Source organism: Grampus griseus, assembly GCF_964374135.1.
Source record: "Grampus griseus genome assembly, chromosome: 8".
Taxonomy (NCBI): Eukaryota; Metazoa; Chordata; class Mammalia; order Artiodactyla; family Delphinidae; genus Grampus; species Grampus griseus.
Window position 1 is genome coordinate 21,126,462 of NC_139002.1, and position 25,525 is coordinate 21,151,986.

The window sequence follows — 25,525 nt, forward strand, 5'->3', positions numbered from 1 at the left end:
AGTACTGTCTGATATCAAACTCCACATTCTTTATGAGAAGCCTTGTTTGAATTGTGATATTTTCTGAAAACCTCCTCCGAGTAATTCATACATATTAATTCTTATCTAAGTATTCATTATAAACATTTCAGATTAGGAAAGTTGAAGAATAAAACTAAATGTCCTTCATCTATTTACTCTCAAGTTAATGCCTAAATAGTCATAGCCAAAATAGCGTGGAGGAAACAGTACTGCAATTATCAAAACCAATGAAAGGGACTTCCCTGGTGGTGCAGTGGTTAAGAATCTGCCTGCCAATGCAGGGGACATGGGTTCGAGCCTTGGTCCGGGAAGATCCCACATGCCACAGAGTAACTAAGCCTGTGTGCCACAACTACTGAAGCCCGCGCGCCTAGAGCCCGTGCTCCGCAACAAGAGAAGCTACCACAGTGAGAAGCCCGTGCACCGCAATGAACAGCAGCTCCCGCTTCACTGCAACTAGAGAAAGCCTGCACACAGCAACGAAGACCCAATGCAGCCAAAAATAAATAAATACATTTATATATAAAAAAAATACTAATGAAAGCCAAAATTTCTTTGCATTCTGCCTCTTACTCTGAATATCCTAACACTCGTATTTTGCGATGGCTGTAGGTCTCATAATTGAGGCGATGAGCACACACAGGTGTGGATGAATTCATGGCCCACCAGTGTCTGACGTTTTTACCCGCTGGAGGAGCATAAACGAGAAGCTGATTTCAAAACCAAGTTTCTGTATTTATTAAAATGAACCACGTCTGATACTTCTATTCCATTTTCTGTCTTATAAAGAGACAAATGTTTTAATTTAAATCTAGTTTTGGTTTGCACTTCTCTTCAACTTCAACATACAAGATGGTTAAAACAGTTCATTTATTCAGCCCATTTAGCAATTAAAGAGATCTTCATAAGCAGAATAAACAGAGATAGTATAATTTGAGAGAATAATTCTGTATTTTATTCTGAGGTTTTGTAATTTTTCCATGGAGCCCCATCTTTCCTACATGTATTAGATTTCTTTAAATTCAAGAAGAATCCTCAGAGATCAGAAGATGATATTTTTAAAGGGAAGCAGGGCCATAAAAAAGTTATAAAAATCTATGGATTAAAACAAATACCCTGGAGAAGTTCTTTTACAGCATTGGAACACATCTAAACTTCTGATGACATGTGGAATCCTCCATGATCTGGCTCTGCCTACCTGTCCAGGCTCTTTTCCTATCATTCCTCACTGGCACTTATGCTCCACTAGCCCTGGTCTGTAGTTTCCCTACACACTTTGAGTTCTCTGGGCTGCCTGCCTTTGCATGTGCTGATCCATTTGCCTAGAGCTGCCATCCCTACCTCACCCCCTCAACAAACTCTCCTCCTTTCTCCTTCTCTCCCCCAATCCCACCACAAATGCCTCCTTCTTAATCAAGTCTTAGCTAATAATTTCCCTGATTCTTCCAGGCAAGTTAGTCGTCCTCCCAGCCTCATAGCCTGTATGACAGTTATCTTTTTATGTTATATTTACTTAAAGGTCTGGTTCTGGATTAACTCCTTAAGGTAAGAGCAGAGTTGAGTGTTTTTGTATTGCTGTTGTTTTTGTCTTGAAATATTTGAATCTCCAGGATTTAGCCCAGGAGCATAGTAGATACTTAATAAACATTTGCTAAAATTTGGGGTAAATGGTGGTGAGGATGACAGTGAAAAAAATGTGGGCAATAAGAAATTTGAACACTTAGCTATACTGCGTGTACATGTATGTGTGTGTGTGTATCTACTTGTGAGATATGGAATTAAGGACACTAAATGTATAAATATAGAATGATGGAACCCAAAATTCAGTTAGTGAGTACTCCTTGAGGAATAACTGAAAAACAATGTTTAGAAAATACAACATGGTGCAGTGGAAGAAGCCAGATACTGTGGTCAGAGAGATCTAGGCTTGAATTCCAGGTCTGCTACTTATTATCTGAACTGCCTTAGGAAGTTATTTAATCTCTTTGTGTTTCAGTTTTTTCATCTGAAAACAGAGTACCTGCAAATAATGAAGGCTCAATAAATGTTAGCTGTGATACTAGCTTAACCAGAGAGAACAACTTTAGGTCTCTGAGATTTTACCTGTCTTCTAGATAAAAATTAGAAGGCCTTGAATTTCAGATATTCAAAAATAAAAATAGCAAAAACAAACAAATAATTAGATTTCACATAATGACAGAAATACTGGGTTTATCTACCTATACTATAGGCTAGAATTATAGAAGACATTATTACAGCCAGGCAAAACTTGGTTATAACCTTAATGGAATGTTCTGCATATTTTGTTTGCAAGGTTTTTTGATGTTCTATTTTGACACTGTAATTCCTATAGCATATGACTCCCACCTCTAACCTTTCTTTCTCTGCCTGAAATGACTCCCAGAACTCCTTTAAGGTATTGTTTTTGGTGCAAGTTTTGTTTTGGCAATAAAGGAATGTAAAGGTGAAGCAGGGGTTTCCCCTTCTTTCTACAGAGTAAAGAACTTCAAAAAAACAAGAGTCCTCTCTGAGAAGGACAATTTTAGGGCAGCTGATGCTTTCAAGGAGAAGTAAACAAAAAATTACAGTGAAGTGCACTACAGAAAGTTTGCAAAAAGGAGTGAAATGAATGAGACCAATGGAAGGGCCAAAAGAAGAAGGAAAACTGGGAGAAATGAACACCCATTATAAATTACAGAAACACTAATACTGTATTTTTAAAACAAAAAAGATAAATCAGTATAAATCTTCATATATAATGGGAATGTAGCAAATTAACTTAAAAAACAGTCTTATTCAGGCAATTCCATTAGGAAAAAAAAAAAAATCACAGACTACAGAATGAAAAATCCATTACTTCCCTGAAACAAATGTGACATTGGCGTTTAAAATTAATTATTAAAATTAAAGTAAGTAAAAGTTAAAGTAAGTAAAAATTATTTGCCTTCTCTAAAATGCCCAAGTTGAAAATGAATGATAAATGGCATAGAAATAAGCCAGTTAAATGTACAAATCAGAGGCTTTTCACTTATATTTTATACCACAGTGAAGCAAACTAAGGCAGTTGTTTTCTCCCTAAACTTAGTGAGTCCAGTGAGTATCCAACCTAGCTAGTCAACCACTTCTTGGTCAGCTTCTCTCATGTGGATGCCTCTGTCCCTCTTTAATACCCTAAGACAAAACACCACCGCTTACAACTTTGCTAAGCTTTTGCTCTGTGCCCCTTATTTTCTTCCAAACCCTAACCAGAATAAATCTCTCTCTCTCCTTCCCACACCTACAACCTCTACTGCTGTACTCTAGCACACACCCACATTTTCTTAATTGGAATACTGCATTAGGTTCCTGATTAGTCTTCCTGTCTTCAGTCTCACCCCCATCTCCCACCTATCTTCACTCTGTGGCCAGAGAGACATCTTTCTAACATGCAAATCTAATCATCTTGTCCCAGTCCCACTTCATCTCCATCCCCGCCTTAAAATTTCCAATAGGCTATGCTCCCTATTACCTACAGAATAAACTCTAAAATCTTTTTCATGGCCTTCAAGACCTTCATATTCTGATCTTCGCCTACCTGCTCTTCCTGTATCAATCCCCCATAACTACAGATCTTACATTTAACTAATATTGAGCAATGGTTCCCCACCATTACAATTTCAATCTCTTTCTCTCTCTTGTACCTGTGGTTATTTACATAGTTCACCTGTCCTACTTCTGTTTACCTCCCTGGCAAGCTTCTAACTCATCTCTCAAGCCTAGTTCAAAGAGTTCCTTCTTTGTGCAGCTTCCTGACTTCTCAGATAGACTGATGTTCCTACATCTATATTCCTATTGCACTCTGTACATATATTTTTTGGCAACTATTATATTGTATTTTCATTATTCTTATTTCCGCACCAGACTTTTAAGATCACAGGAAATGACTTTTTGATTTGTATCCTTAGTACCTAGCATAGCACAGTACCAGACACATAAATATTTATTGACTGAATGAGAGTTTTGACCATGTGAAAAAGGAAACTTGGAATATAAAATATTTATAAAAGATTTTGCGAATTGTGAAAAGGGTAGGAGGAAAACTAGCAAAATAATCCTTAGTCACCATGTTATAAATCAAAACCCTATTGTATCAGAAGAAGGCAAGGTGCTTCTCATTCTACTGCCGTTAGCTCCTTTGTCATTCTTCTGTCTACAATCTCTTTGCAGCCACCAGTCATAATTAAGAGAGCAGGGTAGAGCACCAGCAACCTATGCTACTCCTCCAGCCCTATCAGCCCCTCCAATCATCACACACTCAGTGGAGTGCCACAAAGGGGCCTGAACACAAATCAGACTGAGGATACAAATCAGACCCCAGTCGTAGTCCTGCCACAGTGTGCGTTGATAAGGAACTTATTTCCCTTACTTTTCATTATTACACATAGGACTAAGGAAATGAATAAAATACATTCTGAGAGAGCTTGATGTCATGGGTGGAGGCTCCTGAATCTCTGCCTGAAGGTCTGTTTCTGCACCCTGAGTGCCACGGCTCATATCTGATCACGTTAGAGCCAGCTGTGTCCCAGTTACCTGCTATTTTGATATTCATGTTGTTATCCAGCAGAAGATTTTCAGCCTTGAGGTCACGGTGCACAATCTTCCGACCATGACAGTAATCAACAGCAGATAGGATTTGCCAGAATTTGCGCCTCGCCTCAGACTCATTTAACCGGCCGTGGTTAGCAAGGTAGTCTGTAAAAGAAGAAAGAATTGAGAATTATTCACACACACCAAAAAACCCCACTATTAGTATTCAGGATTCTTTTTTTTCCTCTCAAAAAGTGCTTTTTAGAATCTCAAAATTAGTTAATAACAATAACAATAAAAGAATGAATGAAGGGAAATACAGCACACAGAGACTCAAGTTCAAGGTCTTGGCTAAGTGCCTTTTCCTCTCTGTGCCTCAACTTCCTCAATCATAAAATGAGAGGGTTGGTCCTTTTTTTTTTAATTGATGTATAGTAGATGTACAATATCATGTAAGTTACAGGTGTACAATATAGTAATCCACAATTTCTAAAGGTTATACTCCATTTATAGTTAGCCTATAAAATATAGGCTATATTCCCCGTGTTGTACAATATATCCTGGTAGATTGTTTTATACCTAATAGTCTGTATCTCTTAATCCTGTTACCCCTATATTGCCCCTCCCTCCTTCCCTCTCCCCACTGGTAATCACTACTTTGTTCCCTATATCTGAGTCTGCTTCTTTTTTGTTATATTCACTAGTTTCTTGTATTTTTTAGATTCCACATATAAGTGATATCATACAGTAAACAAACAACAAAAAGAGTTCTTTTAATAATGAGAGTTAGTGTTCAAGTAAAACGCTGTTTTCCAAGTTCCTTGCCCTGAGAAAAGTAATTCTAATCATATTTTCACTGGAGCCCAGATACGTGGAGAGAGCCCAAGACCAGACAATAGCAACTGGCATAATATCCACAGTACAATTCAAAATGCTTTTTTAGGTTAAGAGATACAAACTATCATGTATAAAATAAACAAGCAACCAGGATATATTGTACAGCACAGGGAAATATAGTCAATATTTTGTAATAACTTTAAATGGGGTAAATCTGTAAAAATACTGAATCAATATGTTGTAAACCTGCAATAATCATATTATAAATCAACTATACTTCAATTAAAAAAATGTCTTTTAAAGCCCAAACACTCTCTCTGTTCTTTGTTGAAAAATTTATTGAATATTTTTCCTAACGACATTTTAAAAATAAAATTTATTTAAAACAAAGAACATGAATAAATTCTGACATCTCATCAGAAGAGGGATATCTTTCCTTTAAACAACCATTCATGAAGTTATTGTACAAACCACCTGTAAAAGGAGATACGATGGTCCCTGAAAGTAACTTAAATAATTCTCACCCTGTTCTCCTAATCAGTGGAGCAATTCTGATATACCCCAAAACATGCAGACTTGTTCTCAAAACCATGTTCTTTAAAGAAATATACTGTGCAAGATACATTAGCTATTTTTGTGCTATGTTATAATATCTATTAAAGCAGTTTATTTGAAAATTAATTCTGTATGAATTAATTCTGTATGAATTCAATAAAACTAAAAACAATTTATTCAAGTTTTACCTGAAGATCTAAAAGCCCTCTGAAATGGTCTTTTGAGGGAAAGGGGGTCAACATAAACCTTGAAACGCTTTCCTATTTAAGATTATTTTATGAAGTTAGGAACTGTATGAATGAATGAATATTTATAGTCACCTTCACATATTTTCTGCTCCAGGCTTTGGTTTTACTAGTTTTTAAATTCCATGCCTTGGCTCATGCCATCCTCAATATTTATTATAAAATTTACTAACATTTGTAAAGTACTTTACAGTTTATAAAGCATGTTCATGTCACAGTATCTCACTTAATCTTCCTAAAAGCCCTCTATGATAACTACTACTCTAATTCCCATTTTGTAGATGAGGAAACTGAAGATCAGAGTCATTAAGTAATCTGGCTGAATTCAGACAACTGGTAAGTGAATGGCTGATCTGGAACTAGAAACTTTGAAAAAAACTGTTTTAAAACTGTAACAAGCTTCTTTACTAGACTCCTACTGAAATCCTAACTATCCTTCCAAAACCCTGCTCAAATGCCACTATGCCCTAAAACAGTCCCTCATCACTCAGGTAGTAATCTCTTTCCTCTGAACTCCTTATCACTTATACCACACTGCCTCACACTTTAATTATCTGTATATGTATCATAATATCTCAATGTGCGTGCACATCTGGGTGCACATGCAGACACAAACAGCCCTAATTCTAACACTCTGTGTATAAGAAAATAAAAGATACCATCATTTAAGCTTCCTGAGGATAGGGGCCATGTCATTCTCTTCTGCACTCCCCACACTGCTTAGCACTATGCACAAAACAGCACAAGTGAAGTACTTACTAAATACTTGTCTGACTAGTGTCTTAATATGGATGGTATCATGAAACGCTCCAAAAACAGTATTATAAAAGTGTGGAGTAGGAGTGCTATACTCTACATGTTATAGGCTTTAAATGTAACTGAACATTTTGTATATTTTTCTATATCTGCTAGTATCACAAACCAAGATGATCAGCTCGTCACAACTCCCCATTGCCTTTACAGAGCACACACAGTAGCCATTCATACTTGTGAAGGGGAAAAAAGGATCACTTAAGAACTAATATGTAGACTTTTCAGCCAAAATGTCCAAACTGTTATCAGAGCGACTATGTCTAAGTAAACTGGCAAGTAAACAGTGTGCTTTCTATTCAAAAGAGTAAACCAGAGCCTCATTTCTATACTGGATGAGCTGGGAAATCTAATAAAGGATTGGATCCTTGGGCAAACAGAAATTCCCAAGGGGAATGCAATACGTTTTCTGTAAGGGATTATATTTTGGCTAGCTAGTAATATCTTTCCTAATATTCCACACAAATGCTACTTAAACTGTATCTATCACTAAATGAGACAATTTTTTCACAAATGATTGACTTCTCCAAATAGACAAAATTTCTTCCTGTTGAAAATTCTGCATCAATGGGTCAATGGGAAAGATTTTTGAGATTTCGACAACACAGAGAAACCTAACAGATCCAATGTGAACAAGTACAAGTTAATACATGTGGAAAAATAACCTGAACTATTGCCTACAAAATGAGTCTTGGGAAGCACAGTAGAATCTACAGTAATTGTTTTTTGAAGCGATCAGTCCAAACTGGAACCGCTACAGCCAAGGGGGTGAAAAAGCTTTGAAGCCTGGCAGGAAGGGGACTGTCTGAAAAACAAAGGTGTGGTATATCTGAACCTAAAATTACCGTTTGAAGCTACAGTCATCACATGTCAATAAGCCTGTAACACACAGTGAGAAAAATGACAACATCCATGTTCCAGAGATTAAGAGACCAACTATTTAAAGAGATGGTATTTTCACTTCTTAAGTGAAAATCTCAGCAAGTATTTAAGCATATCTATGATCTTCCCCACTCTTTGATTTCTGCAGTGTAAACATCCTCCAAAACTATACTATTTGCTGAGAGATGAGAAAGTAACTGAGGCAAAAACCTGTGGCTGCAAATTACATCAGTTTAGGTTTAGTATATCATCCCCATTGAGGGGCACTGTTATCAATCCAAGCTCAAATTAATGCACAAGGTCTAAAGAGAACATGCAAAAAGCACACATTTCACATTAAAAAACTACTTAATTATGGTAACAGAAAAAACTTATATACTATACATAGAGAATCTGAAAGATGCTACCAGAAAACTACTAGAGCTAATCAATGAATTTGGTAAAGTTGCAGGATACAAAATTCATGCACAGAAATCTCTTGCATTCCTATACACTAATGATGAAAAATCTGAAAGAGAAATTAAGGAAACACTTTCATTTACCATTACAACAAAAAGAATAAAATACCTAGGAATAAACCTACCTAAGGAGACAAAAGACCTGTATGCAGAAAACTATAAGACATTGATGAAAGAAATTAAAGTTGATACAAACAGATGGAGAGATATACCATGTTCTTGAATTGGAAGAATAAACATTGTGAAAATGACTATACTACCCAAACCAATCTACAGATTCAATGCAATCCCTATCAAACTACCAATGGCATTTTTCACAGAACTAGAACAAAAAATTTCACAATTTGTATGGAAACACAAAAGACCCTGAACAGCCAAAGGATCTTGAGAAAGAAAAACGGAGCTGGAGGAATCAGGCTCCCAGACTTCTGATGATATTACAAAGCTACAGTAATCAAGACAATATGGTACTGGCACAAAAACAGAAATACCGATCAATGGAACAGGATAGAATGCCCAGAGATAAACCCACACACATATGGTCACCTTATCTTTGATAAAGGAGGCAAGAATATACAGTGGAGAAAAGACAGCCTCTTCAATAAGTGGTGCTGGGAAAACTGGACAGCTACATGTAAAAGAATGAAATTAGAACACTTCCTAACACCATACACAAAAATAAACTCAAAATGGATTAAAGACCTAAATGTAAGGCCAGACACTATAAAAACTCTTAGAGGAAAACATAGGCAGAACACTCTATGACATAAATCACAGCAAGATCCTTTTTGACCCACCTCCTCCTAGAGAAATGGAAATAAAAATAAACAAATGGGACCTAATGAAACTTAAAAGCTTTTGCACAGCAAAGGAAACCATAAACAAGATGAAAAGACAACCCTCAGAATGGGAGAAAATATTTGCAAATGAAGCAACCGACAAAGGATTAATCTCCAAAATTTACAAGCAGCTCATGCAGCTCAATAACAGAAAAACAAACAACCCAATCCAAAAATGCGCAGAAGACCTAAACAGACATTTCTCCAAAGAAGATATACAGATTGCCAACAAACACATAAAGGATGTTCAACATCACTAGTCATTAGAGAAATGCAAATCAAAACTACAAGATATCACCTCACATCGGTCAGAAGGGCCATCATCAAAAAATCTACAAACAATAAATGCTGGAGAGGGTGTGGAGAAAAGGTAACCCTCTTGTACTGTTGGTGAGAATGTAAATTGATATAGCCACTGTGGAGAACAGTATGGAGGTTCCTTAAAAAACTAAAAATAGAACTACCATATGACCCAGCAATCCCACTACTGGGCATACACCCCGAGAAAACCATAATTCAAAAAGAGTCATGTACCACAATGTTCACTGCAGCACTATTTACAATAGCCAGGTCATGGAAGCAACCCAAATGCCCATTGACTGGACGACTGGATAAAGAAGATGTGGCACATATATACAATGGAATATTACTCAGCCATAAAAAGAAATGAAATTGAGTTATTTGCAGTGAGGTGGATGGACCTAGAGACTGTCATACAGAGTGAAGTAAGTCAGAAAGAGAAAAACAAATACTGTACGCTAACACATATATATGGAATCTAAAGAAAAAAAAAGTTCTGAAGAATCTCGGGGCAGGACAGGAATAAAGACACAGATGTAGAGAATGGACTTGAGGACATGGGGCGGTGGAAGGGTAAGCTGGGACGAAGTGAGAGAGTGGCAATGGACATATATACACTACCAAATGTAAAACAGATAGCTAGTGGGAAGCAGCTGCGTGGCACAGGGAGATCAGCTCGGTGCTTTATGTCCACCTAGAGGGGTGGTATAGGGAGGGTGGGAGGGAGATGCAAGAGGGAGAAGAAATGGGGATAAATGTATATGTATAGCTAATTCACTTTGTTATACAGAAGAAACTAACACCATTGTAAAGCAATTATACTCCAATAAAGATGTTAAAAAAAAAAACCTTATGAGTGTAATAGCAATTCTCTATACTAATTGCCTATGTGTGTATTTTTGATGACTGGATACAGTTTAAAAAATTCTTCTTTCCTATGTTTACATTTGTTCTGATTGTTAAGTGAAATTTAATTTTATGTTTGTTGGTTTTAATAAGAAAACTCTTTAAGGCTATATTTTGTATGTCCTCCCCCACCCCCCAATTTTGCTCTTACGGTAACTGATTTTTATTGTATTTTTACAAAAACCATGGTCTGTGACAGACAGGCCAATCAAAAAAATTGGTGTTTCAATACTGATAATTTGAGAAATACTGATAATTTGAGAAATACTGGGATAGACAGGTAAACAGGCAATTATAATAAACTGTGATAAAGGCTAGCACAGGAATAAATATATCCTAATAAGTATTTCTGCATTTTAAATTTAAAATTTTTTATTATAGAAGTTTCAAACATAAATGAAAGTAGAGAAAATATTGGGTCGGCCAAAAAGTGTCTTCGGTTTTTAAGTAAAAATAAAAGAGACATTTTTCATTTTTACCAAGAAGTTTATTGAACAATGTATTCACCCTTCTGTTCTACTACCTTCTGCCGTTTTTCAGACAAGTTCATAATTCTATCTTCCCAAAACTTTTTATCTCTTTGAGCAAAGAACTGTTCCAGGTGCCTTTTACAGTCTTCCAGGGAATTGAAATTTTTTCCATTAAGAGAATTTTGTAAAGACCTAAATAAATGGAAATCCAAGGTGCAACATCTGGTGAATATGGCGGATGAATCAGAACTTCCCAGCCAAGCTGTAAGTTTTTGCCAAAGAAACACGTGGTCTTGCATTATCCTGATGGAAGATTATGCATTTTCTGTTGACTAATTCCGGACGCTTTTCGTTGAGTGCTGCCTTCGGTTGGTCTAATTGGGAGCAGTACTTGTTGGAATTAATCATTTGGTTTTCCGGAAGGAGCTCATAATAGAGGACTCCCTTCCAATCCCACCATATACACATCACCTTCTTTGGACGAAGACTGGCCTTTGGTATGGTTGGTGGTGGTTCATTTCGTTTGCCCCATGATCTCTTCCATTTCACATTATTATTATTTTTTAATTATTATTTTTTTTTGTGGTACGCGGGCCTCTCACTGCTGTGGCCTCTCCCGTTGCGGAGCACAGGCTCCGGACGCGCAGGCTCTGCGGCCATGGCTCACGGGCCCAGCCGCTCCGCTGCACGTGGGATCTTCCCGGACAGGGGCACGAACCCGTGTCCCCTGCATCGGCAGGCGGACTCTCAACCACTGTGCCACCAGGGAAGCCCCCCATTTCACATTATTGTAGTGTCCACTTTTCATAGCCCGTCACAATTTGTTTTAAAAAAGGAACGTTTTCATTACGTTTAAGTAGAGAATTGCATGTGGATATACGGTCCAGAAGGTTTTTTTGCTTAACTTATGTGGAACCCAAATATCAAAGTGATTAACATAACCAAGCTGGTGAAAATGATTTTTAGAGCTTGATTTGGATCTTTTGAGTACGTCAGCTATCTCCCGCGTGGTACAATATTGATTGTTCCCAATTAATGTCTCAATTTGTTCACTATCAACTTCAACTGGTCTACCTGACTGTGGAGCATCGTCCAGTGAGAAATCTCTAGCACGAGACTTCGCAAACCACTTTTGACACGTTCGATCAGTCACAGCACCTCCTCTGTACACTGCACAAATCTTTTTTTGCATTTCGGCTGCGTTTTTACCTTTCTTGAAATAATAAAGCATATGCTGAAAATGTTGCTTTTTTTCTTCCATCTTTAATATTAAAATGGCTACACAAAAATTCGCCAATTTTGATAAGTCTTTTTAAAATGCATGCTGATGTGACAACTGTCACATACAATCTAACAAAATTGTTTTGAATGAAGTTAAGGACAACTAAGTGCTTCCAGAGCCATCTTACGGAAAAAACCAAATGAACCTTTTGGCCAACCCAATAATATAATGAATCCTCCAGATTTAAAAGTTATCAACATTTTGCCATGCTTGCTTCATTTATCCTTTTTTCCTTCCTTTTCTTCCTTCTTCCCTCTCTCCTTTCCTTCCTTCTTCTTTTTTGTTGTAGTAACCTAAGGCAAATCATTTTGTTTCACCCTAAATACTTTTTACGTATCTCTAAAATAAATGGCATTTTCTTACACAACCACAGTACCATTATCACACCTAACAAAATGAACAACTCTTTTAATACCATCTAATATGCAGTTTGAATTCAAATCTCCCCAGCTGGTTTATTTGAGTCAGGATCCAAATAAGATGTATATTTTGTATTTGCTTATTTTGTCTTTGCAATCCTTTTATTCTGGAACAGCCCCCCACTGACACCCCCACCTTCCTTTTTTTTTCCCCATGCTACTGACTTCTTAAAGAAACTGGGTCAGCTGTCCTATAGAATTTCTGGATTTGTCCTTTGCTTCCTCATGATATTATTTAACATATTCTTCTATCTTCCGTATTTCCTATAATTTGGAATTCAAGTATAAAGTATAGAATAGATTCAGGTTTAATTTTTTTTGGAGGGTGGCGAGAATATGTCATAGGCGCATCTACTTGGATAAATATAATGTGGTTCTCCTGCTTTTAGGAATGCTAAGATTGATCAGTGAGTTCGGGGGTGGGGGAGTGGTAATACCTTGATCCTTCAATTAAAGATTCTCGTCACTTTTCCTTGTAATATGGCCCTCAAGCTCCAGTGTACATCAGAACCCTTAGTGGGTTTGTTACAACAAATTACTGGGACCTACCTTCAGAGTTCCTGATAAAGTAGGTGTTGGAAAGGGCCCAGAAATTCATATATTTTTAAGAGGTGCACAGGGGAAGCTTAAGATATTGGAACAGGGGCCACACTGAGACCACAGCACTAATATTAATATTTATTGGTACCTTAATCAATTATTTCATTGGGGTTACGAAATTGTGAGTTTCTAATTTTGTTTTATTCCTGCTACATTTATTAGATGAAATTCTTCTGCTGTCAGTAAGGGCTATTTAGTTATCCTGAAATACAACTAAAACAGATCAAGAAGTATGAATGCTTAATTCTTCCTCATTAAGTAACAATTTTCAGAGTAAGAGGATGGCACACTAGCTACTTCCAATGATAACTAGTAAGATTTGTGTTTATTTTTTAGCTTGCTTTTTTTTCTCTCTCTCTTATGATTCTCTAAAGTATCATAATGACTGCATGGATTTTTACATGTTCTACTATTTCAATCAACTACAGTCATCGCTCGTTTTGATGCTCAAATTTTCCCATCTTTGACCAGTGGGAACCCCTTTATACTGTTTTTTTTTTTTAAAACGTGACCACAGAAATAATGCCTTTGTTGCCTTCTGGCATAATAAAAATGTCTGACGCTTATCTTGAATACTTCCTGCCCCCAACCAGGAATCAGTAATTTTTTTCAAGAAGCCTTGGTTGTTTTTACTGGGGAATGGTATCTGGGTGCTCAAGGCACTTTCTACTACTGGGTTGGTACTGTTTCTAAGCCTTTTCAGGGACAGACTAGGAAATAAGTGAGGAAAAAAAAAATAAATGAATTCATTCCCTTTCAAATTTGGCATTATAGGAATTAGTTTTCTTTGATTTTTATATTTGTATTTCTTTTTCTCTTACATAAAAGATCCTGGTTCTTAACATTAACATAAATTACTTGCTTTATCCTACAATACATGAAATAGTTTCAAAATAGCTATACTAATACTACTACTAACAAGAAAATTACTGATGAAGTTGAAAAGCTAACATTTCTTTGCAGCTCTTTTTATCTTGACATTATATTGTCCTAAGAATATACTGTTTTATCTAAATACTACCTTTTAAAGTTACTTAAAAGCTAGTTCTGTGTGTTGTGTTGCTAACATGATATAAAGATAGTATATTTATGTGTTTGTTTACAAATATTAGGGGTTATCTTTCTTTCTCCTGTTTGATTTAACCTTATTTTTTGATCATGTAAAATACTTACCTGTTGTTTAATATGATGCTGAAGTTAAAACTATGTAATAAGGGACTTCCCTGATGGCACAGTGGTTAAGAATCCGCCTGCCAATGCAGGGGACACGGGTTCAAGTCCTGGCCCGGGGAAGATCCCACATGCCACGGAGCAACTAAGCCCGTGAGCCACAACTACTGAGCCTGCATGCCACAACTACTGAGCCTGTGTGCAACAACTAGTGACGCCCGCGCACCTAGAGCTCATGCTCCACAACAAGAGAAGCCACTGCAACGAGAAGCCCGCACACTGCAAGGAAGAGTAGCCCCCTGCTCACTGCAACTAGAGAAAGCCCGTGCGCAGCAACCAAGACCCAATACAGCCAAAAATAAATAACAAACAAACAATGTAATAAGATATAGTCTGAGAAGACTTGCTTCCATCCCTGTTTCCTTCCTCTGCCTATAGGTAACTGTTTTTATTAGTGTTTGGTTTACCCTTTCTGTGTTTCATTTTATATGTGAAAATATGTACATATATCTCACACAAAAACGTTTATCCCTTCTTTTCTCCACTTCGTAGCATTATATAGAAATCTTCCACATTCCTTTTACAGCATTGCAGATACTTTTAGTATTTAATAGTACGGTGTTAAGATTGAAGGCTCAGGAGTCAGGCTGCCTGGGTTCAAATTCTGTCTTTACGAACTTGCTAACTATGTGAACTTAAGCAAATTACTTAACCTCCCAAAACCTTCATTTGGTAATCCAAAAAGGGGAATAATAATAGAATCCACCTCACGTAAAGATTAAATGAAAAAAAAGCAATTAAAAAAGAAAAAAACCTTTTCATGGTGCCTTGACACACACAAGTGCTCAAAACATTAGCTGCTATTATTTCAACTATGATTATTACTATTGTTGTTGTTATTATATTTTCAGGGGTTGACTCAGGCTACCTTCCTTTTCTAACTACTATCTACCCATTAGCCCCTTATGATATGTTTCACACTCCACCAACATTGCTCTAAAGTTCCTGGCAACTTCCCTAGGCTAAAGCCAATTACCTTTCCTCAGTTCTCATCTTTTATGACCTTTCAATTATATTTTATACTTAACTGGTTTCCAAAATAAACATCTCTCCCTGTTCGATTCCGTGTCTGTCTGGTTTTCCTCCATCTCTTTCACTAACTGGCTCTTCTTTCTCTTCTAACAACATAAAACTATCATAGTATAGTTCTGGCTTTTTGCTTTTCTTTTCCTATACTCCTTCCCTCTTAGAATTAACTCTCACCTTCCTGTGGGTAATCTTTGATCTGCTTTATTCTTAGCTGGATGATTTTAGTTTTCTTTCATACTCTTCTCATTCATTGCCTGTCTCAGGAATACCTCTTCAGTCACTCCAGTCAAAATATGTCTTAACATCTGGCCTGGAACTTTCTGGTCACAGACTCTATTGAGAATCTAATGAAAATTATACTTACATACAAACACACACGTAAAATTTTATTTGCAATTTCAAGGGGGTCTATAAAATCTTAAGTTTAATCAAGGTTAGGAAATTCTTCCTTGGAGGATTTCATTCCCTGATTAGAAATTTTATAAAAATAACCTCCAGATCCGCCAAGCACATCTGACCTTTCAGCAGCTACTCTATTGTGTATTTAAACAGATTTTTCTTTCTGCTACTGCAGTGCTATCAAGACTGAGCTCATCCTTCTTTTTATAAACTTCATTACCACCTTCTAAGTCACTATAACTATCATCTTACAGTCACTCAACCTCAAAAATTCAAGAGTCATCTTCTACCAACCCCTGAATTAAGTATAGCTGAAGCCCCAATAAGTAGGTTTCAAGATTTAAATGGTATAATTAATCAGTGTTTTCATATTGCTTTTATAGATTGTAAGTCTAGATTTCAGAGCACAGTGTGTGACATAATAAATGCTCAGTAAATCTTAGTTGCTCTCAATATCATCAACATCAACATCATCATCATCATTATCACCACCACCACCACCACCACGTGGCATCCCTTATCTTTCCCCAGGGATAAGGAGCAGTTTTCCCAGCCTCTTATCAAAGTGGAGAAACCCAGCCAGCTGACTCTTCTCAGATTTCAGGAATGTCAGAATCTTTGAATGACTACCTTTAAGCTTAATGCTCTTCGGCCAGAAATTATTAGCATCCCTTCAAGCTGGAGCTGAGTAACAGTCCCAAAGATTAATACTTTATGCAATTAAATATTTAATGTTATGTTAAAAAGATTTAATTTGTAATTTCATCAATCTAATCTGGGAGTAAAGTAAAAAGGCTGATGCCAATTTAATATTTTATGCTTAAATAGCCTGAAAAAAACACCCCACCTCAGATAATTAAATCCCAGTCAGAGGTTCCTAACCCACAAATTTACAAAGACTTCACATTTCTAACTACTAAATTTGAAGAGAGATCGTGTGTTCAGGAATGTGACCATTATGAATCCTGAAGCTCCAGTAAGGTAATCAAAATTGGTTCATTTGTTCTCTTCAAAATACTTGGAAGATCCATAGTTTTCCATCCCAAAATTCAAATCTCTATTCATCTTTTTCTCTAACATTTCTTTCCTCTAATCAGTACAAAATATTACTATAAAATAAAACTCTATCTCACTGTAGATCAAGACTCTAGTCTTTGTCAATTTAGCCTGTGCTGGTTCTAACCAACTACTCTTGGAAAAAATATAATTAAGAAAGTAAAGGTCCATTAAATAAAAACCTGAAAAACAGTCTTTAGCACGTTAATATATGTACCACTTTACACTGTAAACACTAATAGAAAATGGATTAGGTGTATGGTCCATATTGAATTAGGATAACATGGGTTATCCTAATTTTAAATATTAGATTATAATATTACTTATACTATTAAATTACATTAAACTTTTAACCTTGAGATACATTTATGAATATGAAACTATAGATTTTAAAACATTTTGCTTTTTTCTGTTTGTTTTTGTAAGTATATAATCATTTCAAATTGGGTGTTTGTCAAAAATTAAAGGAAATTGTTGCTTGTGGTATATACTCTGGCAATTTAATTGTGCTTTCAGCAATTTCCCTACATTAGACTGTTCGCATCTGTTAGACTCTGAATCAGTTCTTCAAGCTATGTGGAACTACTGAAACAAACCACAATCTTCTGAGAAGATGAGTTTTTAGTTACAGACTTTAAAGTTTTAAAGATTATTTACAATCAACTCCTGTGACTCTACTTTTAAGTTTTCAGCAACAATTAAAAGCAAATATGGTCAAACTTTTCTAACATTACATATAAACCACACATAGAAGCCAACAGACTGCAATATCTGATGATAGTAATGGATGCAAACAAACTGATGACTTCAAAAAATTGTTGTATCTTTAAAAAACAAATAAGTAAAATAAATCTCTGATTTCCTTGTACCTAGGAAGATATCAAAATATAGCAGAAAAAGTTATGAAGTCAGACAAGCCTGATTATGCATGCTGCTTCTACTTCTCACTGCTAAGTGACCTAGGAAAAGTTATTTAGACCCCTGACTACCTGGATTTTTCAGTAAAAAACCCCCAAATTTTGTTCTTTGTGGGAGGGTCCTACCTTAACTGCTCCACACATGAATTCTAACTTTATGGCAAAGAATATTTTTAGAGTGTTTTATTTTCATATCTATCCTATTGACTTCCATCTATACACAGCAATTTCTTTATCCTGTTGCATGAAAATATGCTGTCTGCAGTGTCTAGTAAGAGTCTAGTAGTTATAACACAAAATATGCATTAGAAAAAAATATATTTCCAATTTCAAATACAGCAAATCAAGCAAGACTTGTAAAGATAAACAAGTAAAAGAACATGATTTTTGGCCCAGTTTCTATATATGTGTACAGATCTTAAAAAAAACACACAGACACATCTCAGTTATGAATCAGAATAAATTCAATTGCAAAAGAATAATGAGCACAGTAGCATATGAAGACTTGGGCCCTCAATTGTACTGATTCTTTTCAGGTCAATCTTGAAGCACAACGCTTTCTCTCTCATGGAATCAAATTAAGGAAAAAGTCAAATTTTATTGTGAGTTTATTTTTTATAAATTAATTAATTTATATTTTGGCTGTGTTGGGTCTTCGTTGCTGTGTGAGGGCTTTCTCTAGTTGTGGCGAGTGGGGGCTACTCTTTGTTGTGGTGCACGGGTTTCTCATTGCAGTGGCTTCTCTTCCTGTGAATCATGGGCTCTAGGCACATGGGCTTCAGTAGTTGCAGCACGTGGGCTCAGTAGTTGTGGTGCACGGGCTTAGTTGCTCCGCTGCATGTGGGATCTTCCCGGACCAGGGCTTGAACCCGTGTCCCCTGCATTGGCAGGAGGATTCTTAACCACTGTGCCACCAGGGAAGTCCCTATTGTGAGTTTACAGTACAAGAGTCATCTGTTTATTCATTCATTCAACAAATACCTAGAGGGGTGGGATAGGGAGGGTGGGGGGGAGATGCAAGAGGGAGGAGATATGGGGATATATGTATATGTATAGCTGATTCACTTTGTTATAAAGCAGAAACTAACATAACCATTGTAAGGCAATTATACTCCAATAAAAATGTTAAAAAAAATAATAAAGAAAAAAAAACCAAAAACAAATACTTTAGTGACCTCTTTGTGTCAGCCACTACGCTCAGCACTTTGGCCTCATGAAACTTGTATTTGGTTGGAGGAAACAAAAATAAATAAGTAGACAAATACAAAATTGTAATTTTAAAGTATAATAAATGCCAGAGAAATAGGGTGATCCTCTGGAAAGTACCTGGGGGAGCTACTTTATATAGGGTGATCATGAGAGGCCTTTATGAGAAGGTACTATTTCAACTGGGGAGAAAAGCATTCAAGGAACAGATGTGGCACACTCATGAAACCCAGAAGAAACCAATGAGGCTAAAGCATAAAGATCAAGGAAAAGGGGAAGGCATATGATGAAACTGAAGAAGCAAGGTCAAACTCAGCAAGAATTTAGAAGCCTGAGGAGGGAGTCTGTATTTTAAAATATTGGGACATTAGTTAATGGTTTTAAGTAGGTGAGAGACCTTATCTAACTTACATTTTAAAATTACTTAAAAATAATCTGAAACTGTGAACTCTATATTAATAAGCAATACAGTTCCATAAAGCAAAAATTTAAACAGAAGATTTAAGCACCCCTGTGGGAACAGTCCTGATGGCTGATGTGAGAGCCAGAAGGAAATAAAATTCAGTCCCTAATAATGCAAACAAATTTATAATACATATGAGAAAAGAAGGCTAAATAATAAAAACTTTAGCTCTTCAAGACAATAGAAGAGATGTCAGGCTTACAGACATAAGATGAGATACTGTCTGAAACATCATAAACTCTCTCAATATAATTCCAGAGCAAGAGCTGGGTTCTCTTACTGATTTCAATATATGTAGTAACATTTCATTAACTGTACCAGAACTGCTTTTAAGGCAATAATTAAAAAAAAAGAAGTCAACTGAATAGCCTAGGAAAGTACCCAGTCATATTTAATACTACCAGATGATGATGTCATCTCAATGGCATTAAACATTCCAGACAATTCCTTAAATAGGTATTTTCATCTCACCTATTTTTATCATCTTTATAGGACCTCAAAGTCTGTTGTGAATTATTTCCGAGTAATGAATATGACTGGACTGATAAATGACTCACTCTAAACTGAACTACTGATGTTGTGTGCTATTTACTCAACTTATGGTAGTGTTATAATAATATTTATAAACGCAATCTGGTCACACTTCGAACACATTCTTTACACAGATAAATACATCCAGATAGCAATTTTGATTTTGATATGCAATTATTTCTTAAGAATGAAAGAAGTACAGTCTAAAGAACAGGCTGTGGTTTACCAAACCATGCAATTTTTAGGAATTAGGATTCAAATGCCAAGCTTACAGAATAAGATGCTGATGAAGGAGGAAGAAAACTTGTTAATTTTAATATTTTGTCTTCTGTATATATACTCTAAAGATACAGTGTTAGCAAATACTTGAGATCTAAGACATTGTTGTCATTCACTCATAACTCAAAGGACAAATATATTTCTTTTATTTTTTCATTGAGTTCTTCAGGTGAATTGAGAGTGGAAAACAATGAAGCCAGGCTATATTGCTTCATTCAGAAATGTGCACAGAGAACTCAAGACTGTAGCTTAAGCTGGTCTGGGCAAGTACAATTTTTCAATGAAGCTCTTGCAACAAAATTAGTTAAAGAGCAAATCACGTTTCTTGGCCAAACAAATTCAGGAAAAGTCAAGCCCCTTAGTTTATCATCCAGTGGCTTGACTATAATGTATTTTTCCTGGGGTCCTACACAGGTAAGTAATAATGACATTGTGAGGTCACTTGTCAGAGAGGAGAAAGGAGAACAGTGAAAGGAAAGGACTAGCTGGAAAAAACAAGTCCCTAGCTACTCGCTCAATTATTTAGAAATCAAAGACGACAGTTAATTCAGTAACAAACTGACATTACAAGGTTGAAATGTGTCTGTGGTAGAATTTTGTTCCCATTTCTTTACTCTGTTCCTGTAAAAGGATTATACATATCTATACTCTCTGTTGTGTAACTCTGCAATGCTTCCCAGTAGAATAGATGGTATATATCCCCGCCCTATTGCCTTTGGTCTTGGTCATGGGGCATATGTGTGGTTTGACTTGATCCCTTGTGTTTCTACCAAGCGCTGTGAGAAGAGCATGCTTCAGAATGAGAAACATGTGGAGCACATCTGAACCCAACATATAGCCTGAAATAAAGCGACCCCAGCTGACCCACAGACAAAAAATTTGTTGATGTAAATCACTGAATTGTGAAGTTATGTAACATTATCACAGCAGAAATATGACTGATAAAATTTTCAATATTAGAAAAGAGAGGACTGCTCAGCTATATAATGAACTACAATTGTACCAAGAAATCTTTTGGCCATTTTTGTCACACAATTTATGTAATATTTTGTGTTCCCTATTATACGTACACTTGTATTATTTTTACACACCTGGATGACTTTTAGATATCAAAACCAATTTGATTGGCCTTGAAGAACAAACTGGTTGGGAACTGCTCATGTAGACTACATTAATTTTTGTCTCTGTTACATACGATGATACAAAAAGGATTAGTCTGGTTTCCTCGCAGAAGGAGGTCAATTGATCACTTTTCCCAAGCCAGTTTGCCCACTATTAGCACCTAGACTTACCCACTGCCTCCTATTTCCAGGTTCAGTGCTGATTAGACATGGTTCTGAAGAACCAACTATGATTCAATTCCAAAGAAAGATAAAATAGGCGGAGGGGTTAGTTATGGCTACTCCTAAGTCAAGGAAGTAAGTAAAGAAGATAGCTCCGAAACAACATGGGCTAATGTTGAAAACGCTCTATTATCAGCTCTTACGCAAATCACTTAACCTTTCTAGGTCTCAGTTTCTAAATATACTTAATACAATTTCTAAGGCTGCTTTTTAATTCAATATTAATACTTCAGTGGATATCAGCTTTGTGTAAAAATGTGACTTCAAATTTCCCTTGGTTTATTTATGAAAATTTTTTTATTGTGGTAAAATATACATAACAAAATTTGTCATCTTAACCATTTTTAACTGTACAGTTCCCCCCTGGTTTATTTTTATCGCACCTCTTCTCTCTGTAATTTATGGTACAAAAATCCCTAGGGCACTTAGTTTAGGGCTGGAGAGAAGTTAGATGTATTGGGGTGGCAGTTCTAAAGCTACTACTCAATCAGCAGTGACGCGGAAAGGACAGAATCCTAGGTGGAAATGACTACTAGAAAACAGATCAAATCCAGGAAGCTCACAGGAAAGATAAAAGGTAAATGGTTTTAGTTTGGGCAGTATTCAGGGGTCTAACACAGGCAGGAAAGCCTGGATCCCTACCTCTGATAGTTTTAGATAACAAGAGCTAACATTTCATAAAGCTACTATTAGTGTGTCAAAACAAGAGTTCTCAGAGTGACAGAAATACAATTAAGGCCTCTGAATTGTATCACATAGCTAATTAATAAATGTTTCTTTTTAACATGAGAAAAGCTGTAAATGCTTATGACCCCTACTGGTTCTAAGAATTTAGTGGTGATGATCCTGAATAACAGAGGAACAGGTATAGTCTTGAGCAAAGTTTTCTCCTGTGGTCCTTGAAACATTAATATTCGACACAGGACATGACTTCATAGAGTCGGGTTTGCAGATTCAACTCTTACATTTAATGATGTCTCCAGGTGGTTTAACTGGCTAGCCTTGTGTTACAGGTGTGGTTAACCAGAAAAGAGATTAGCATGGGTTTCTAATCATTACTATCAGGAAAACCAAATGCTATTACCACATACTCCTGACACTCAAAAGTTTAAAATAAAGCACTCTAAGACACAGGTTGATACCTTTCTCACTAACCTGAAAATTTTATTAAAGCCAGAGTTTAAACTAATAGTGGCCATCACAACTAACTGCTGAACAATCATCAACAGGAAGACACTGGAACTCACCAAAAAAGATACCCCACATCCAAAGACAAAGGAGAAGCCACAATGAGACGGTAGGAGGGGCACAATCACAGTAAAATCAAATCCCATAACTGCTAGGTGGGTGACTCACAAATGGGAGAACACATACCACAGAAGTCCACCCACTGGAAGGAAGGTTCTGAGTCCCATGTCAGGCTTCCCAATCTGGGGGTCCGGAAACAGGAGGAGGAATTCCTAGAGAATCAGACTTTGAAGGCTAGCAGGATTTGATTGCAGGACTTCGACAGGACTGGGGGAGACAGAGACTCCACTCTTGGAGGGAATACACAAAGTAGTGTGTGCATCGGGACGCAGGGGAAGGAGCAGTGACCCCATAAGAGACTGAACCAGACCTACCTGCTAGTGTTGGAGGGTCTCCTGCAGAGGCAGGGGGTGGCTGTGTGTCACTGTGAGGACAAGGACACTGGCAGCAGAAGTTCTGGGAAGTACTCCTTGGCGTGAGCCCTCCCAGAGTCTGCCATTAGCCCCACCAAAGAACCCGGGTGGGCTGGCTCCGATGTTGGATTGCCTCAGGCCAAACAACCAACAGGAAGGGAACCCAGCCCCACCCATCAGCAGACAAGTGGATTAAAGTTTTACTGAGCTCTGCCCACCAAAGCAACAGCCAGCTCTACCCACCACCAGTCCCTCCCATCAGGAAACTTGCACAAGCCTCTTAGATAGCCTCATCCACCAGAGGGCAGACAGCAGAAGAAGAACTACAATCCTGCAGCCTGTGGGAAAAAAACCACATTCACAGAAAGAGAGACAAGATGAAAAGGCAGAGGGCTATGTACCAGATGAAGGAACAAGATAAAACCCCAGAAAAACAACTAAATGAAGTGGAGATAGGCAACCTTCCAGAAAAATAATTCAGAATAATGATAGTGAAGATGATCCAGCAAGAAGAATGGAGGCAAAGATGGAGAAGATGCAAGAAATGTTTAACAAAGACCTAGAAGAATTAAAGAACAAACAGAGGTGAACAACACAAAAACTGAAATGAAAACTACACTAGAAGGAATCAATAGCAGAATAACTGAGGCAGAAGAACGGATAAGTGACCTGGAAGAATGGTGGAATTCACTGCTGTGGAACAGAATAAAGAAAAAAGAATGAAAAGAAATGAAGACAGCCTAAGAGACTTCTGGGACAACAGTAAATGCAACAACATTTGCATTATAGGGGTCTCAGAAGGAGAAGAGAGAGAGAAAGGGCCAGAGAAAATATTTGAAGAGACTATAGTCGAAGACTTCCCTAACGAGGGAAAGGAAATAGCCACCCAAGCCCAGGAAGTGTAGAGCGTCCCACACAGGATAAACCCAAGGAGAAACATGCTGAGACACATAGCAATCAAACTGGCAAAACTTAAAGACAAAGAAAAATTACTGAAAGCAGCAAGGGAAAAACGACAAATAACATATAAGGGAACTGCCATAAGGTTAACAGCTGATTTCTCAGCAGAAACTCTACAAGCCAGAAGGGAGTGGCATGATATACTTAAAGTGATGAAAGGGAAGAACATACAACTAAGATTACTCTACCCTGCAAAGATCTCATTCAGATTCGATGGAGAAATCAAAAGCTTTTCAGACAAGCAAAAGCTAAGAGAATTCAGCACCACCAAACCAGCTCTACAACAAATGCTAAAGGAACTTCTCTAAGTGGGAAACACAAGAGAAGAAAAGGACCTACAAAAACAAACCCAAAACAATTAAGAAAATGGTCATAGGAACATACATATCGATAATTACCTTAAACGTGAATGGATTAAATGCTCCAACCAAAAGACACAGGCTTGCTGAATGGATACAAAAACAAGACCCATATATATGCGGTCTACAAGAGACCCACTTCAGACCTAGGGACACACTCAGAATGAAAGTGAGGGGATGGAAAAAGATATTCCATGCAAATGGAAATCAAAAGAAAGCTGGAGTAGCAATACTCATATCAGATAAAACAGATTTTAAAATAAAGAATGTTACAAGAGACAAGGAAGGACACTACACAATGATCAAGGGATCAATCCAAGAAGAAGATATAACAATTATAAATATATATGCACCCAGCATAGGAGCACCTCAATACATAAAGCAACTGCTAACAGCTCTAAAAGAGGAAATCAACAGTAACACAATAATAATGGGGGACTTTAACACCTCACTTACAGCAATGGACAGATCATCCAAACAGAAAATTAATAAGGAAACACAAGCTTTAAATGACACAATAGACCACATAGATTTACTTGATATTTATAGGACATTCCATCCAAAAACCACAGATTACACTTTCTTCTCAAGTGCGCACGGAATATTCTCCAGGATAGATCACATCTTGGGTCACAAATCAAGCCTCAGTAAATTTAGGAAAATTGAAACCATATCAAGCATATTTTCTAACCACAATGCTATGAGATTAGAAATGAATTACAGGGAAATAAAAGTAAAAAGCACAAACACATGGAGGCTAAACAATACGTTACTAAATAACAAAGAGATCACTGAAGAAATCAAAGAGGAAATCAAAAAATACCTAGAGACAAATGACAATGAAAACACGACGATCCAAAACCTATGGGATGCAGCAAAAGCAGTTCTAAGAGGGAAGTTTA

The 25,525-nt window shown here is 36.9% G+C and overlaps 1 protein-coding gene across 5 annotated transcripts in view; it reads right to left on the reverse strand.

Moving 5' to 3' along the window:
* SIK2 (salt inducible kinase 2) overlaps window positions 1-25,525 on the reverse strand; it is a 128,755-nt gene that overhangs the window by 40,032 nt on the left and 63,198 nt on the right. For all 5 annotated transcript variants that reach the window (XM_082660417.1, XM_082660416.1, XM_082660419.1 and 2 more), the window contains exon 4: window positions 4,591-4,752. In XM_082660417.1, coding sequence (XP_082516543.1) covers window positions 4,591-4,752 — 162 coding nt within the window. The remainder of the gene's footprint in view (window positions 1-4,590; window positions 4,753-25,525) is intronic.